Below are 17,380 nucleotides of genomic sequence, written 5' to 3'. Positions count from 1 at the left end.
TCTTTTTTTAACCGGAGATGCCAGGGATTGAACTTGGGACCTTCTGCACACAAAGCAAGTGCTCTGCCACTGAGCCCTTCCCCACCACATGCCTGCTCCTATGGAAAGGATTGAGTTCACCCAGCTCCTCCCTTCCCACTTCTCACCTTGTGGAGGTGTTCGAGCGCCAAAATGATCTCTCCACTATAAAACTGCACCTCGTCCTCAGAGAAGTGGTCCCGTTGGTACAAGTGGGTGAATAGCTCCCCGCCACTCACATAATCTAGGAGGGAGGGAAGAGGTAGAACGTAAATTCAAGAAATTCACCCTAGACACAATCCCCCAGTTTCAAAATACACTGTTGGCATGCTCAAGGTCCCTTCCTGATCCACACCCTGCATGCCCCCCTACAGGTTTATACCCAAGGTAAAAGGGTGTTCCCATATTCAACAAGAGCTATCTTTATGGTGTCTCTTTCCCTGTTGAGGCTGCATTTTGTGTATCCAACTGTTTGGCAAGCCCAGAATTCCAGCAATGTCTACTTAAAGAAAACAGTGTCACAAACATTAATATTTCTAGTTCTCATGGTAGCACAAAAAAGCTAGAAATGTGGGCAGCAGTGTCTGGAAAAGGATAAGAAACTGAAATTGGGTGAATCACTCTGCCATGGTCCCCAACATGATCCTGCTGGTTACATAAAGCGTAGCATCCACATGCAATCACCAGTACTGTGGAGATTGTACATGAATGCAGTAGCCACTGGGATCTGCGACCTAAGTCTTTGTATATATTTTAAAACATCAGTTTTAAACATAACTTTAATACAGAATATGGGTAATAGGTTACTAACTGGGACCAGGTGTATGGAACACATCTTGCGAGTCATGCAAACTGCTGTGCTGGCTCCGGGTCTGTTTCTAGGCCCAATTTAAAGGGCTGGTTTTAACTATCAAAGCCCTTGAAGGCTGATCAGAAGCTGCAGCTTGTGCAAAATGCAGCAGCCAGATTAATAACTGATACCAGAAGGTCTGAGCATACAAAACCAATTCTGGCCCGCTTGCATTAGCTGTGTGTATGTTTCTGAGCCCAATTCAAGGGGCTGGTTTTAACCTATAAAGCTTTACATGGCTCAGGACTGCAATACCCGAGAGAGCGCTTCTCCCGACCTGAAACTACCTGGACACTATGATCAACATCTTAGGCCTTCCTCTGAGTGCATCTGAGGCCTTCCTTCAAGGGAGGCTTGGAAGGTGGCAACAAGGGAGAGAGGGCCTCTTCAGTGGTGGCCCCTCAATTTTGGAATGATCTGGCACCGACACTGTTATCCTTTCGACTTCAAGCTGAGACTGTCCTCTATTCCCAGGCATTTCATGGCAGCTGTCTGAACAGGTCTTGTATTTTATTGAAATTACATTTAGTTGTTTAAATTGTTTTTAAATTTTGTATATTTAGATTTTTATGCTATATCTTGTGAACTGTTGTGAACTGCCTAGAGAGCTTCACCTATTGGGCAGTATAGAAATGAAATAATAATAATAATAATAATAATAATAATAATAATAATAATAATAATAATAATACGGCTTAGAACCACAAGACCTCAAGGGCTGCCTCTGTCCAAAAGAATGGGAGATTCAGGACAGACAAAAGGAAGGATGTCTTCACATGGTGTACAGTTAAACTATGGCATCTGTTACCACAAGATGCAGTGATGGTTGCCAAACTGAATAGCTGTAAAAGGGGGTTAGACAAATTCATGGAGGAGACGGCTATCAGTGGCTAATAGTCCTGATGGCTGTATATTTCATCCAGTACCAGAGGCGGTATGTCTCCCAATACCAGTCGCTGGGGAACACGAGCAAAAAGCTACTATTGCACTCAAGTCCTGCTTTTGGCTTCCCACAGGCATCTGGTTGGCCACTGCAGGAACAGGATGCTGGACTAGACGGACTTTGGTCTTGTGTTCTTATGAACCTGCCCACTTAATAAGAAACTCACCAGAGTCCTTCCCATCTGAGGTGAGGTGGGGAGATGCAACCTTGAGGAAGGGTGCCTTTGCAACTCATTCTCCAGTGAACCTCGCCTGGCAACTTCTCAGTACCAGGGTGAAGCCTTTTTTCTATTTGCCCAGGCCTTTTAGGATGTTCAGCTGTTTGACTGATGGGTTTATCTGGCTCTTTTAAAAGTTCTTGTGTCCCTGTCTTCTTCTGTTTTATTACATTCGTTTTTACTGATGCATTATTGTCTTTACAAACAAAGTCTCCCCCCTCCCAAAAAAGGATGCATTTGTATTGTTTTTAAAAGCAAATTGTAAACTGGTTATAAATGCTTAAATAAGACAGGGGTGGGGGGAATCTGTAGTCCTCCAGATAGCGTGGGACTCCAATCCTCACCAGCCTGGCCAATGGTTGGGGAATATGGGAATTGTAGTCCAGCAACATCTGGAGGGCTACAGGTTCCCCACCCCTGAAATAAGACATAAACATAGTTTTGGGGGCAGAATACAATCCCCATTCCCATCTGCCTCCCTCCTGTATGCTCATACCTAGGATAAGGTGAAGCTTGGAGTCAGTCTGGAAGGCGTAATGGAGCGTCACCAGGAAAGGCGACTGGCGCACATGTTCCAGCACTGTCCGCTCAGTGCGCGTGTGTTCCGTTGTCTTGGCCTTGGCCACAATGGCAGCTTTGCGCAGCACCTTCATGGCGTACAGTTTATTGGTGTCATGACCGCTGAGCTTGCGCACCAGGAACACCTTTCCGTAGGCTAGAATTGACATGGCAGTTAGGTTAGAATCCTTCTTATGAGGGAACAGTCCTCCTCTGCTGTACGTACATCCTCTACTGTACAGCATCTGGTATGCAGAGGTACACTACCTCTGAACATGAAGTCTCTATTTAGCTATAATGGAGAATAGCCATTGATAAACCTCAACCAGCAGGCAGGTTCATATGGGTGAGGCACACTTAACCCAAGGTTATCACTTTAGGCTATATCAACTAGCAGGAGCATCTATTTAGGGGCACCTAAATCTATTTCCTAGAGCCCTGGATATATTTCCCAGAGCCCTGAGTGTTCACTGGTGCCACTGAAAGGTTTTTTGCTCAGCTTAACTGCCATGCAGGAGGTGATTTTCAATGGGGATTGCAGCTGGGGAGGGAAGGGTTAACTCTCTCCTCCCCACATGCTGCAACACACACACACACACACACACACACACACACACACACAATCTCTCCCTGCATGGCAATTATGCTTAGGAAAAAAAAAATCCCATTGGTTTGGGATGATCTGAGACAGGATGTAAATTAAATGAAGAATTAATTTTGAGATGATTTGGATATGAAATTGATTGGCTGGCTTTGCCTCCTATCAAATTTCAATGAATCATTGTGATTATTTCTACATTTGCATATATAGATATAAATCAACAGATGCAAATTTTATGCAAATTTTATGTGTCCTATGGGCCCGGGCCCCAGACCTTTTAGGGTGTGATCCTATGCATGCTGGCTCAGGCATTCTGGGAGTTGTAGGACTTTTTTCCTGCCTAAACATGCATAGGATTGCATGGTTAAGTGCCTAGCGACATTCATCAGCAAGTCCCTCCAAAAATCTCATTTTTTTACCTTCAAACTTTTAAATCCAAAACATTTAGCCCAATTTTCAAACTGATGTCAAATTTTGTTTCAAGCTCTCTGTAAGACGTTTGAAGGTGTTTTCTCTCTAATGCCTTATGCTTTGGATTTCTCCTTCCTGACTTCTGTTGTCATATGTATTTGTACATGGTCATGGACTTAACATAGCATTAACAACATTTTACAAAGATGAAAAGACGCGCACACACACACACGGCTTCTACTCACCTCCAGTGCCCAGAACCTTGAGTAGTTCAAAGTTTTCCATGCCGACTTTCTCCTCATGACCAGTTAAGTTTGCTGTCGAGGAACAAGTAAAAAATGTACATACTGAGATGGGGAGTGAAGGCTGTAATTGGGGGTGGGAGAGAGATGGCTGCAACCCCGACAGACATTCAAAGCCTCCCCTGGATTTCCACCTTTCCATTAAAAATAATACAAATAAGGCCCCAAGCCAGCTAACATTGGTGACACCCACTAAAACCAATGGAATGAGTTCATCAATTCCCACGGCTTTCGGCAGGATTTGTAGCACAACCCTGCACATGTCTAATCAGAAGCCCTGTTGAGTTTAATGGCGCTTACTCCCTGACAAGCATGGTACGGCTGCAGCCTCAGTCTTCGCTGACGTTAGTTGGATCAGAGCCCATGTTTCTAGCCTTTTTATTTAATGGAGCTATGAGGCAAAAACTGCGCAGGCCACATTTTACCGAATTGCTCATAAAGATGTCAAACCTGCTCCTGCCTCCTGGCGAATGTGTTAAAAGACACCGCAATGACTGATGCTTTTTCTTCTTTTAATTGTACTGAAATGACTTAATGAATTAATAGTGGAATCCCAGACATATCTACTCAGAAGTAAAGTCCTCCAAGTTCAATGGGACTTACTCCCAAGCAGCATGTACAGGATTGCAACCTCAGGGCTCAATCCTACACAGGTTTAGATAGAAAAACCTCCTACAACTCCCATCCTGACTGGCTGGGGAATGCTGGGAGTTGTTGGACATTTTTCTGCCTAAACATGCATAACATTGAGCCCTAAATAACTATGAATTTTAAGCATACTGGACAGGATTTATTGAGGTCTGTTGCCCTTTCGCCTGTTGGCTTAAGATGGCCCTCCAGTTGTGGGCTGCCCTGAGGCCCAACCACCATTGCCCACCACACAATGTCTTCCTACGGGCCCTGAGGGGATAGAAGGGGGAAACAGAATGAGCGTCAACTTCTCCTCAGTGCCACGCTCCCTTTGCTCATACACACACCTCACATCTCCACCCTTTTCCCTGGGGTTCTTGGGTACAAAGGGGTGGAGGCCCCATTTCCGGCCTATGAGTCACAACTTGGCCTATGCCACAGGAAAACGGGCCAGCACTTGCCCACAGGAGTACCTAGCCCAAGAGGCCATGCCAGCCTTTACAAAACATCCTCTCATTTGGGTGGGGGGTGGCTGCTGCTCCATGGCTTTTTGCTTATAGTACTTTATATTTTATTCTCAATTCCATATGTATAGACAGGATATCAACATTCCTTGGCCTAGCTTATAGTTCTCACTTCATATTTTTGTGAGAAAAGTGTTTGCATTTTTAATGGTTACCCCCTCTCCTTGTGCCTTCCCCCACTCCTATATGTGAGATTTTCATGTTTGTTAGTTTTGGCTAAAAAGATCAAAACAAATAATAAAAAGGCAGCCCAGCTCCCCTGCCCCAATGTCTTAATTTCAAACTGGGGTGAGGAGGGCCCTCAACTTGCTTTATTTATTTATTTTCTTGCATTTCTATACCACCTTTGTGGAACCAACCAAGACGCTTTACAAAAATTCAGAAAACAAAAATCATAAACAAATAAAGACATAGTTAAAAAACAACAACCATAAAAACTGTAACAGAAATTTTAAAATTAAAAAGATGTTTTCCAATGCCAGGGGCCCCACTCTAGAAGATATGAGACCTTGAGCACACACAGAGTGTATTTGCCATCACCAATTAGTGTTTCTAGGGAAGACGGTAAATACGGTTTACAGAAACAGATGAGATGGGGTGGGGCTGGGGAATCCCTGTTTTCCTATTGTAACACATTTTTTTCTGAAGAGAAAGACAGGGTGCTCAAAGGCTGTGCAAATCGCCTTGCTGGGTCAGACCATAGTCCATTTACTCAGGTATTCTGTCTCTAGCCAAGGACAGCAGGATACTTCTGGGAAGTCACAAACAGGGCATGAAGGTAGACTGTATTTGAACATCAAAGTTCCATTTTTAGTTATTTTGGCCAATAGCTGTTGATAGATAGTGCCACTTTAAAACCCACCTGGCTTGCCAGAATTGTGGAGGGGAGTTATCTTTATATGATCCTTTCCAGGACATTCAAGAGCACTTGAAGGAGAAACAGGATTGAGGCAGGAAAATGGGGGTGGATTTCAGGTTCTGCACATCATAAAGACGTGGGGTGGCTATGCAGAAGGTGTGATTGGTCAACTCCTAACCTTGGCCTAAATTGAGTTGTCCACCCCAGCTGTACCCAGAATGCAAGGTTAGGGTACACTGCCTGCTCCCCACACTGTTTTTCATAAGCCAAAGGCAACTGGATAGGGTGAAAAAAGTGGTGTGTGTGTGTAAATGACCAGCAGAATTTTTAGTCAGTCTTTGCCTCGGTTTCTAATCTCTAAAACGAGTACAACTACAGATTTTCACACACACACACACACCCCGAATTGGTGCAGGAGACCAGGTTTCATTTGTATTAAGGTCCAGCCCACAGTCCCTCTTTCAAAAGGCAGAGAGCTTTTGACTCAGGAACATACTTTTTTTTTTTTAAGTGCATCTGAGAATGGACCCTCAAGGCCTTGCCTCATCACCACAAAAACTCACTCTCCTATATTTATTTATTTATTATGTTTGTATCCCCCCTTTCCTCCAAGGAACCCAAGGCAGTGTGCATGATCCTCCTCCACTCCATTTTATGCCCACAAAAACCCAGTGAAGTAGGTTAGGCTGAGAGTCAACGCCTGGCCTAAAGTCACGCAGTGAGCGCCATGGCGAATTTGAGCCAGTCACTGACTCCCAGATAAAAAATAGGGAATTAAAGATCAAGATGTCTGGGTCAAATATTTTGGTTTGGGGGCTGGTTTGCACCGCAGAGCATGTAATAATTATGAAATGAGCTCCCCACTGAGGCCTGCCTGGCACCAACACTGTCATCTTTTCTGCACCCGGTTAAGGCTGTCTTCTGCTCCTAGGCATTTGATGGCGTATGATAGGAAATTTATGCCAGCTGCTTGAACAGGTTTAGTATTTTATTGAAATAGTTTTTAGCTGTTTAAATTGTTTTTAAATTTTGTATATATTTTTATTCCGTATTTTATCTTGTGAATTGTTATGAACTGCCCAGAGAGCTTCAGCTATTGGGCACCATAGAAGTGAAATAAATAATAATTAATTATTATTATCTCTTACATTTGGGGTCATGGATGCTGAAGACATAGAGGGAGTTAAAACCGTATTAACAACTGCAGACCTTGCATTGTTGGGGGGGCTGGGGCTATCTTACCCAGAGTGGCTGGGTGACCAGCCAGATGGGCGATTAATAAATTTAATAATAATAATAATAATAAACAGCCTTCATCAGTGCTGTGTTCACACACACACCTCCACCCACCACCCACCTGCCAACGCCTCCAGGCCGCCTCCTTGCCCGCACCTGCCAATCGAGGCGGGGGTGGGCTGGTGATTCAGCACCAGAAGCACCCCCCCACCCCAACCCCACTCCCCCCCACCCGCTGCTGCCCCCTCTCCAGCTGGGTTCAGAGGCGGAGCATGCATAAATTAGGGGGCGGGGCCTCACCACACTTTGAAAAATAACCCTCTCACAGGCCTGGCCCGCCGCAAGACACCCTCAGCTTGGACGAAAAGGTCTCTCGGACTCCCGACTGCTACCCAGTCCACAGGCGGGTCTAAATATTGCCCAATCGCGCCCTCGCTGCAGAGGTCCGGGCACGACAAACCCGGGATATCCGCTCTTGCACTGCTGCAAACCTGGCCGGGGTGGGGTGGGGTGGGGTGGGGTGGGGTGGGGAGCAACTAGTGTCTCTCTCCCTTTTCGTACACCCAGATCGCCCCCCCCCTTCCAAAACCCCGTGCACCACCGCCAAGACGCCACCAGCACCGCCGACCCAGTTTACGCACAGCCATCTGCGCCCTCCAGGATCCCGCATCCTTCCTCATCCGGTTTATGAACCCAGACCTGCGCCCCCACCTCCCCAAAGCCCCTTGTTTATGCGCCCTCTGGGTCGATCTCTCTCCCCCGCCTCTCCAAATATGCATCTATAATACTCATCCCACGCGATGCCCAGTCTTGTTGACACGCAAGGCGATCTGCGCCCTTAAGAAGACGCCGCGCACCTACCCCCCCACCGCACCTCTCCATAAATCCCAGCGCACCTCCCCGGATCGGGTCGATTACGCAGCCCGATCCGTGTCCGCTAGATCCGTGGTCCCGGGAGCGCCCCCTCCGCCGCTCCGCGCGCCTCCAACTGGGTCATCAACCGAAACCCGAGCGCTCTCTCCACCGACTCCACCAGCAGCGGTGCGCCCTGGGGGTCATCTTGTCATTCCCGCAGGCGCCGCCTGGAGGGTCGGACAGCCGCCTGGCCGCGGGTCCCATCTCGACCCCCGAAGAGCCGCCATCGCCCTAGCGGGGACCACCCTGGAAATCCCCTCGGGCGCCCGAGGAACCCGCCCTGATGCGTCCCCGGGACGCCCGGGCGTCTCCAAGGTCCCCCCGCGCGCACGTCAAGAGGGACCCTCCCAGCGCGCCCCCCCCTTGCCAGCCCCTGCGCCCCCGCGATCGCCTGGTACCGTCGGTGAGGGGGAGCTCCACCATCTCCTCGTCGGCTCCGCCGTCCCCCATGGCCAGCGCGGCTTTCCTGGCTGTCTTTCTTGCCTCGCCTCGTTTCTCGTCCTTCCTCCGCTTTGGTTACATGGTGCGGGCCCTGCGCTTCCTGGTGCAGCCAGCAGCCCGCCGCCGCCGCCGCCTCCAGGCCTGACTCAAGCGGCAGGAATGTGACAGCAAGCGAGAGGAGGAGAAAAAGCGAAGGGACTCAGGCGACCCGCCCCGGGGAGGGACAGGGGACCCCCTTCCTGCTAACGCCCCCCTCAAAGTTGCCTGTCGCCCCCTTGCCTGGATTGTTTACCCCCCCTCCACACACACACACACACACACACACACACACTTCCTGTGGGGAACCTCTCCGCCCATCCCATCGGCGCTGCCTCTTTGGGAGGTAAATCGACGCCTATTTTCTCTCTCTGTACAGCGCCTTGCACCTCTGCAGGAGCAAGAGGGGCGTTCAGTAACAGAATATTGCTGGATTCCCCTCACAAAAGGAGAAACTACCAGAGACTTCTTGGAAATAAGTTTTGTGTCTCTACACAGGACCAGTATCAGTAGGCCTATGTACACCAGTTGCTGGTGAACATGGGTGTGACAGCAAGCGAGAGGTGTGTGGGTGCCATTGCACTCATGTCCTGCTTTTGGGTTTCCCATGGGCAGCTGGTTAAGAATGTAAGATGAGCCATGCTGGATCAGAGCAAGGGTCCAGGATTCTGTTCACACAGTGGCTAACCAGCTGCCCCAATGGGAAACCCACAAGCTGGACACGAGTGGAACAGAACCCTCCCACCCACGTTCCCCAGCAACTGGTGTACATAGGCAGACTGCCTACCTTTGATACTGAAGGTAGTATATAGCCATCAGGACTAGTAGCCATTGATAGCCTTCTCCTCCATGAATTTGCCCAATCCCCTTTTAAAGCCATCCAAATTGGTGGCCATCACTACATCTTGTGAAAGTTAATTCCATAGTTTAGCTATGTGCTGTGTAAAGAAGTCCTTTTATCTGTGCTGAATCTCCCACCCATCAGCTACACGGGACGACCCCACTGGGTTCTAATATTATGAGAGAGGGGAAAAAAGTCTCCCCACTTTCTCCACACCATGCATAATTTTGCACACTTCTATCATGTCTCCCCTTACCTTTTTTTCCAAGCTAAACAATCCCAGATGTTGTATCCTTTCCTAATAGGGGAATTGCTCCAGCTCCTTGATCATTCTAATTGCCCTTTTCTGCACTTTTCCCAAGTCTACAATACCCTTTTTTGAGGTGCAGTGACCAGAACTGTACACAGTATTTTAAGTGTGGTCGTACCATAGAATTGTATGAAGGGAGTATGATCTTGGCAGGGCTTTTTCCCCCAGTTCCCTTCTTAATTATGGAATTTGCCTTTTTCACAGCAGCCACACACTAGGCTGACATTTTCACCGAGCTGTCTACCACAATCCCAAGATCTCTTTCTTGGTCATTCTCTGCTAGCTCGGATCCCATCAGCTTATGGCCACCATGAGAATGTAATGGTGGACTAAATGGACCTTGGTCTGTTTCAGCACAGCTCTTCTTATGACCGAAGTGTGAAGCCCTACTTGAAATAAGTGATCCTGTTGCATGGCTTCAATTTAACCCTTTGGAATCAACCATCTTCATTCCCCCACTATACACATGCAGAAGAAACATTGTTTATGCAGCCACAAAAGCCATTATGCAGTGTGACTGGGAGTGAAAGCCACAGGCAGGAAAGCATCTAGAGACCTTTATGGGAAGCAAGGCATTGATAATAATGAATTGAAGAGGTGACTGGAACCACTGAAATTCAAAATAGCAATTGGATTTTCCAGTTATCCACTGCTCATAATAAGCAAACAGTGCTGCAAAATGAAATTCCTACACTTGACTGTGGCTGTGGGTTGTGTGGCTTTCATTGATCAGATGCAATGAATCAGTGATCTGGAAAACTAATGCCTATGGCGACATGTCTTACCAATCACTAGCCCTGGATTCAATCCATCTTCCTGCTATTTTGGACTTTAAGGCTGCAATTCTATTCTTTACTTTGATTAGACATGCACAAGATATTGCACTATTAATTATCTCTCTTTTCTTCCATTAATTTGTCATTTATAGTTATATTAAGTGTTTATCAGTTCATTGTGGGTTTCCTAAGTGATGTTCCTGGTTAAATTAAGATTAAGCTGGAGAATTGATGAGCTCCTCACGAGAACTCAACTGCAAGTGAAAGATCCTGGACAGAGATTAGCTTTGCAAGAGGTTAGCTGCTAAGTCAGTTTCCTGCAAGTGGTCCACAAAAGTTCAGTTTTGAACCAAGAGAGGTGAACAGTTCCAATCTGTTGCCTTTTAAGGCATGACAATACAGAGAATTTTAGTAGTGCTTTGTTTTGTTAATGTCAAGTGCATTCTAAATCAGCACGAACATTAAAACACCACAGCCAAGAGCCGTTCTGCACGTTACATAGACCAAGGTGGTGGAATTCTGAGACTGTTCCAAGTAAGTACAAAACTGACTACTCAAGGCAATAGGTGAGAAATGAGAGTAGAGAAAGATGAACCTGTAATGGTGATATTTTGTCACCCAGGAAAAAAAAATGGAGATGTTATGATTGGAACACACACAGAGAGAGAATGAGATTATAGGCTAGAATGGATAGGGAAGAAAAACAGAACAATCGTTGGAACATCTTGATTGTGACAGTCCCCAATTCTTGAAACAGGAAGGAAATGTTTGTGCAAGAAAGAGAGAAGGCTGGAACTAGGCCATTGAAAATCCCCTGCTTTTGGCCACCGCTGGTAGGAAGCAGAAGCGGGGCCAAGGAGATAACTGTGTAGCATAAAGGATGCAAACATAGGAGGTTCCTTATACCTCCTATGGCCAGTGTTTGTCTATCTAGCTCATTATCATCTACACCTGATGTCTTCCAGATGTTTTGGACTTCAATTTCCATCAGCCCTAGCAAGCATGACCAGTGGCCAGAAATGCTGGGAGCTGTAGTCTAAAACATCTGGAGGGTACCAGGTTAGGAAAGGCTGATCTATGCTGACAGCAGTATCTCTTGCAGGATTGCGGACATAGGTCTTTCCCAGCCCTGGCTGGAGATACCAGGGGTTGAACCTGGGACCTTTTGTATGCAAAGTATATGCTCTACCACTGAGCTGCAGCCCTTAGGTAAGCCCCTATTCCAGCCTTCCCCCACCTGGTGCCCTCCAGATGTTTTGTACTACTGTTCCCAGCATTCCTGGCCATTGGTCATGCTGGCAGGAGCTGATGGGAGCCCAAAATGTCTGGAAGGCACCAGGCTGGGGAAGTGTGCCCTGTTCCCTCAGTCACAGGGCCCAAAGTACACTTTAAGCACGCGATTGGCTCTTTGTATGCTTGGGGTTTGTTTACTAAATAGTACTGCAGGGTGGCAATTCTGACCAGGACCACAGCGGGAGCAAAGCTGTTATTCCCTCTCCCCCCACACCACGATTCCAATTCAGTTTGCCACTCCCAAGGCTGCTATTTAGTAAACAAACAGGCATGCCAAGTTTGGCCCTTCAGCCCCACCACTTGCAGTGGGAAGGAAATAATAACACTGGCCTACCTCACAGGGCAGTTGTAAGGATTACTGAGAGGATGTGTGTGAAGAGAAACCCTTAGAGCACGTGAAATTGGTAAATAAATGTGAAGTGTTGTTCTTTTAAAAGAGACATGCGTGCAGCAGGAGAGAGATGGTGGCCACATTCAAGATATAATGATAAGCCAGAATTGCTGAGAATTCTGGCTTATCATTCATGGCTGTAGTTCATCACCTCTGCTTGGCTCTTCTCACCAGCAGAAGCGGCTAAATGAACCAGAAACTAACAAGAAATCGGAAAGCTTCCCATTACATCTGAACCCAGACTCCTGATTTGTCACTCTCCTAACAAACCAGATTCTGAAGCCAAGGTTTGAAGTTGGTTTCCCATTCCTGGTTTGTTAGGGGAGCAAGAAGCCAGGTTTCATCCAAAGGGACAAATGGCTTCATTACAAGCAGGAAAATGCCATAAAAACTGAGTGGGGTGTGTGTGTGTGTGTGTGCGCGCACGCGCACGTGTGTGTTTTATAAAAAGTTCGTACCCACCACTATGGGTACTTGTCATGCAGTTAAAATGAGGTGATTTGTTTTTTAAAACACATTTTCATTCCACCCCAAAAGACTGGAGTGATAAATAATCATAAACTTTATTTTAAATATATTATTGAACTGCAGTACCTACCAACCTGCAAGTGAGAAAGAAGACTCCTTTACAAACTGTTGTCTTTGACAGATGGAGGGCCAGATTAGACTCCCAATTGGAATTCCACCCCCCACCCCCTGACACACACACAAACACACTAGCTATATGCAGTGATGTAGCAGTAAATTTTGAAGTGCAGGCACTCATCGTGAGAGTCTCCATAGCCACATGCTCAAGGAGCATCCAAAAATTCAGGCCATTGTGTTGATCCAGATCAACAAACCAGTTCTAGCAGTTTTCATCTCCACCAGGAGCAGGTCTTTTGTACAGCGAATGGGTCTCAATTGCCCATTCAAGACAAGGCCACCTTAAAATACTTTGCATTACAACAGGGAACAATAGATAGTTGCTGGGAAAATTCATTTCTCCCCAGCTACAGTGAGGATTGCACAGAGGGAACAGGGAAGTCTGTGTGGGGTTGCAGAAGACATCAGCATCCTTGCTAATAAAAAAGTGGGGATGCTGCGACCCTGCAAGCCCTGTTTCCACTGCACAACTGATTATACGCCAGCCATTCCCAGCTTGGTGCACTCCAGATGTGTTGGACTGAAACTCCCAGTCCGCTGGCAGTTGTAGTCCAACACATCTGGAGAGTACCAGGTTGGGGAAGACTGCTAAACGCAATGGGATGAAACAGGAGTTTCCTGCCAATTGCAAATACCAAGTGTATGTATGGGGGTGTAATTCTGATCAGGACTGTAGTGGGAGCAAAGGGCTATGCCCCCCTTGCCCCATGGTCCTGATCCAGTGCAGAAAGGCACCTGCGCCAGCTCTTGGGCGAACAAAGATCAGCTATGCAGTGCCAAACTATGTGACAAACACACCATGTCTGGTCTGACCCTGAGGAAGGCCAGGAAGGAACAGAAGTGGACCTTTCAGACGATGTTTGCGAGGGAGTAGTTTCCCTTTTCAGGCCCTGGCAGTCTGAAAAGGGACGAAGGAGCACGCAACTCCTTTTAGGTCCTCTTTTATTCTGAAGTCAACTTAGTGGGTGGGTCTTCAAAAGAAAGAGTGGGGGCTCCATTCACTGACAGAATTCACTGCCCAAAGATGGGGTGATGGCTGTGAACTTAGACGCTTTTAAAAGGAGACGTCAGAGAAGCCATGTCAATGGCTGTGACTTAGCCATGATAGCTAACGGGAACCTCAATTCAGAGGCAGTCTACCTGCATTCACCAGATGATGGGGACCTTCATGCAGGACTTGTGAGCTTCCTGGAATGGGTGCCATCCAGCTGGCTGCTGTTGGAAACACTGTGCAGGAACAGGGGGGCCTTGGTCTCCATCCAGCGCAGCTCTGTTGTTAAGCACCCAGGCATCCTTCCCAATGAGATCCTTTGCGTCCATTGCTGGGGAGGCACGGGAGGAAGAGAAGGGCACCTCCCCATCCTTGCCATGCAGTGGTCATAACAGTTGGGGAAGATTGGAGGGGCCATCCCTCTTCTTCCAGAACATCACAGCTGGCACTTTGGGGTTTGCTCCTCCTCACCCAGCAGTGCTCCTGGAAAACACACACACACACACACACACACACACACACACTAATATGATTATTTTGGTTTTAATTCTTCCATAGCATGTACTGATTTTTAAACCAGTTTGAAATCTTGGGATTGTCTATTTGGGAACTGAACAACAACAAATGATATCTTGGTTAGAAGTTTCCTGATCCATTCAGAGAACTACAGTAGGGAGGGACTGTAGCTTTGCCCACAGTCCCGGGTTCAATCTCCCTTCTCTGCCTGCGACCCAAGAGAGCTGCTGCAAGTCAGAGCTGACAATTCTAGGCTAGATGGACAAATAGTCTGACCTGGTACAAGATAGTTTCCTATGTTCCTAGTTTAAGGCCCCATGTTGGTAGAAGTGGCTTTAAATCCATTTTTCCGCTTCCTTCCCTTTTTCCTTCTGTAGCATGGGTTTTAGATTGTAAGCCTTCAGGCTGGAATTGTCTTGTTTTACAGATTGCATGTAAGTTGTTCTGGGAGACTTTTTGGCTCAAGAGCAGGATAAAAAAATACTTTTAAATAAATGAATAAATGTGGAAACAGCCTCTCAAGGAGCATTACAATCTTGATATCACTCATCCTCACAGCCATTAATGGGCCCATTTTACAGGTGGGGAGCTGAAGGTCTGAGCATTTTGACTGCCAGCAGGACTTCAGCCTGGCCTTCAGCCAAACTGAACACAGGCCACCAACAGCCACATAGTGTTTTCTAAAAAGATTTGCCCAGGATGGCATTAAAGCATATAAAAACAAAAAATACAGTCAACAAAAGTACAATAATATCAAAACTAATAACAGATAAAAAGCAGCATAAAAACCTTCCTCAGGAGATAAAATGGTTAAAAGGCCTAGGCAGATAACATTTTCGGAACAGTTCCAATAGGGACCAGAAAAAAATGCTGTAAGGCTGGAAACCAAAGTCAAACAAGAAACAGCTGCACCACCTGAATTCCCAACGCATTTCAACATTTGGTCTTTATCAAGGAAAACCTCTTAGAGCTTCTTTTGGAGGATTCCCTCTCCGTTTTGCCAGGTGAATCTCCCTAGAGCAAATATTCCATACCGGGGTGCTTCCACTGAGAAGGCCTTCTCTCTCTCTCATTGCCACCTGCCACACCTCAGATGACGGCAGCACCCAGAGGAAGTCTTGTGCCCACCTCCACATTGCTGTAGTCCCAGGAGGCAGCAAAAACAAATTTATCAAGCCCCTTGTGGGCCACCACACATGGCTGGTGAGCTGTGCAGGCCTTGTTCAAAATACCATTTCTACTGTGGACTCGCTGGGTAGGCCAAATGCTCTCAGCTTCAGTTCTCCACTTGTAAAACAGAATTTCCCTTATAGGGTGGTTGTGAGGACAGGGAATAGGTTTGGCTCAGCAGTTCCCAGATTGCACAAGCCTGTCCTCTGTGTTCCTGAAGGGTGAGGGAGAATGTTCTAGAAAGACGCTGCTTAAGTGAAGAGTGTGGGTTGTGTGAGGGGCAGCTTTGCTCAAAGTTGTTCGACCGGTTATGGCTTTGGTCAGATATATTCCTTGGGACAGGAAGAGGCAGTGCTGAAGAGGAAGTTGCACAAATATACCAAACTTGAGACACCTTCCCCAACTCAGTGCTCTTCAGATGTGTTGGACTATGTCCCATCATCTCCAGCCAGCATGGTCAATGGCACTGCTCCCATCTCCCTTAACAACATCCTCAGAACACAGCTTAGACATTCTGAAACCTTTGAAGCATAAACTGGTAGTCCTGGAGCAACGCCAAATCCTATGCCGATACTAGTTTATACCTAGAAACATAAGAAGAGCCGTGTTGGATCAGACCAAGGGTCCATCTAGTCCAGCATTCTGTTCACACAGTGGCCAACCAGCTGCCCACAGGAAACCCACAAGCAGGACATGAGTGCAACAGCACCCTCCCGCCCATGTACCCCTGGTGTATACTGGTGTACATAGGCATACTGCCTCTGATAGTGGAGGTAGCATATAACCATCAGGACTAGGAGCCATGGATAGCCTTATCCTCCATGAATTTGTCCGATCCCCTTTTAAAGCCAGATACTAAAGCTGAAGCTCAAATATTTTGGCCACCTAATGCGAAGAGAAAACTCCCTGGAAAAGACCCTGATGCTGGGAAAGACTGAAGGCAAAAGGAGAAGGGGACGGCAGAGGATGAGATGGCTGGATAGCATCACCGATGCAATGAATATGAACTTGAGCACACTCCGGGAGAGAGCGGAGGACAGGAAGGCCTGGCGCGCTATGGTCCATGGGGTCACGAAGAGTCGGACACGACTGAACGACAACTTGGTGCCCATCAGTACTTCTTTGGGAAGTGAATTCCATAGTTTAACTATGCGGTGAGTGACGAAGTCCTTCCTTTTATCTGTCCTGAATCTCCCACCAATCCGCTTCATGGGATGACTCCTCTTCCTCTCCGATTTCTGCATACCTGGCTGGAACCCACTCAGACTTGTCACTGCACTGAACAGATATGAAACTCCTTTCAGAGAAAACTAATACTGGAAGTCTAATAATTTAATTATTGGAAGCCTCTTTTTGTTCTCAGTAGTTTTGAACCACCCAAAGGGATGATAGGCCTATTTTTTCAATTTTTTAAAGAAAAATTATCCTACTTTGTCTTAATAATGCTTCTGTTTCATTTCTGTTATTAAGTGTTGTTTTAAATAGCAGAGAAATCTTCAATCAGTTACTGATTAAGGCTGCCTTTACACTAAAGAAAAACTCCACAGTCCTCCCGTTCTGGAGCCTTTCTGTGTTTATTGCGGGCTCCCAAAGAGTGCCCACATGATTGCTGAGAGGGGAAGCTTTTAATTTTCAAGGTTCCATAGAATTAAATCAAATAGCGCCATCTAGTGGCTGTTTTAATCGCATAACATTCCCAGTTAAAAAGATAGTTCATTAGTTCCGGATCCTTTTGAGACAGAATAACCAGGAAATACTTGTGGATGTGCCCTGGAGGTTGATGACGTCATGAAAAGGAACCGCAAACTTCTGGGGGTGACCAATCTCAATAGCAGGATAAAAGCTCCATGTGAGGGAGTCCTAACACAGAGGCCTAGTGTTTACCTCTGCAAGGTGGTCTGGCTTG

The 17,380-nt window shown here is 46.8% G+C and overlaps 2 protein-coding genes across 7 annotated transcripts in view; both read right to left on the bottom strand.

Annotated features, from left to right (window-relative positions):
- Window positions 1-8,934, bottom strand: part of RPS6KA4 (ribosomal protein S6 kinase A4) — a 36,402-nt gene extending 27,468 nt beyond the window's left edge. Inside the window, exons 1-4 of one of the 4 annotated variants that reach the window (XM_084824386.1) lie at window positions 8,463-8,934; window positions 3,844-3,915; window positions 2,525-2,743; window positions 147-262 (exon numbers count right to left, since the gene is read on the bottom strand). In XM_084824386.1, coding sequence (XP_084680512.1) covers window positions 147-262; window positions 2,525-2,743; window positions 3,844-3,915; window positions 8,463-8,514 — 459 coding nt within the window. In that variant the 5' untranslated portion in view covers window positions 8,515-8,934. Of the gene's footprint in view, window positions 1-146; window positions 263-2,524; window positions 2,744-3,843; window positions 3,916-8,045; window positions 8,137-8,462 lie in introns of those variants that run through there. The other 3 variants (XM_084824387.1, XM_084824388.1, XM_084824389.1) reach the window with 3 other exon arrangements.
- Window positions 8,935-12,673: 3,739 nt separating this feature from the next.
- CCDC88B (coiled-coil and HOOK domain protein 88B) overlaps window positions 12,674-17,380 on the bottom strand; it is a 48,637-nt gene continuing 43,930 nt past the window's right edge. Inside the window, exon 26 of one of the 3 annotated variants that reach the window (XM_084824382.1) lies at window positions 12,674-14,271. In XM_084824382.1, the coding sequence (XP_084680508.1) occupies window positions 14,225-14,271 (47 nt within the window). In that variant the 3' untranslated portion in view covers window positions 12,674-14,224. Of the gene's footprint in view, window positions 14,272-14,333; window positions 16,753-17,380 lie in introns of those variants that run through there. The other 2 variants (XM_084824385.1, XM_084824384.1) reach the window with 2 other exon arrangements.

Source organism: Heloderma suspectum, chromosome 17 (assembly GCF_057233095.1).
Source record: "Heloderma suspectum isolate Gila_16-S chromosome 17, 16-S_ref, whole genome shotgun sequence".
NCBI lineage: Eukaryota > Metazoa > Chordata > Lepidosauria > Squamata > Helodermatidae > Heloderma > Heloderma suspectum.
Note: the sequence above shows the minus strand (reverse complement) of the source record. Positions and strands in the feature narration are given on the sequence as shown.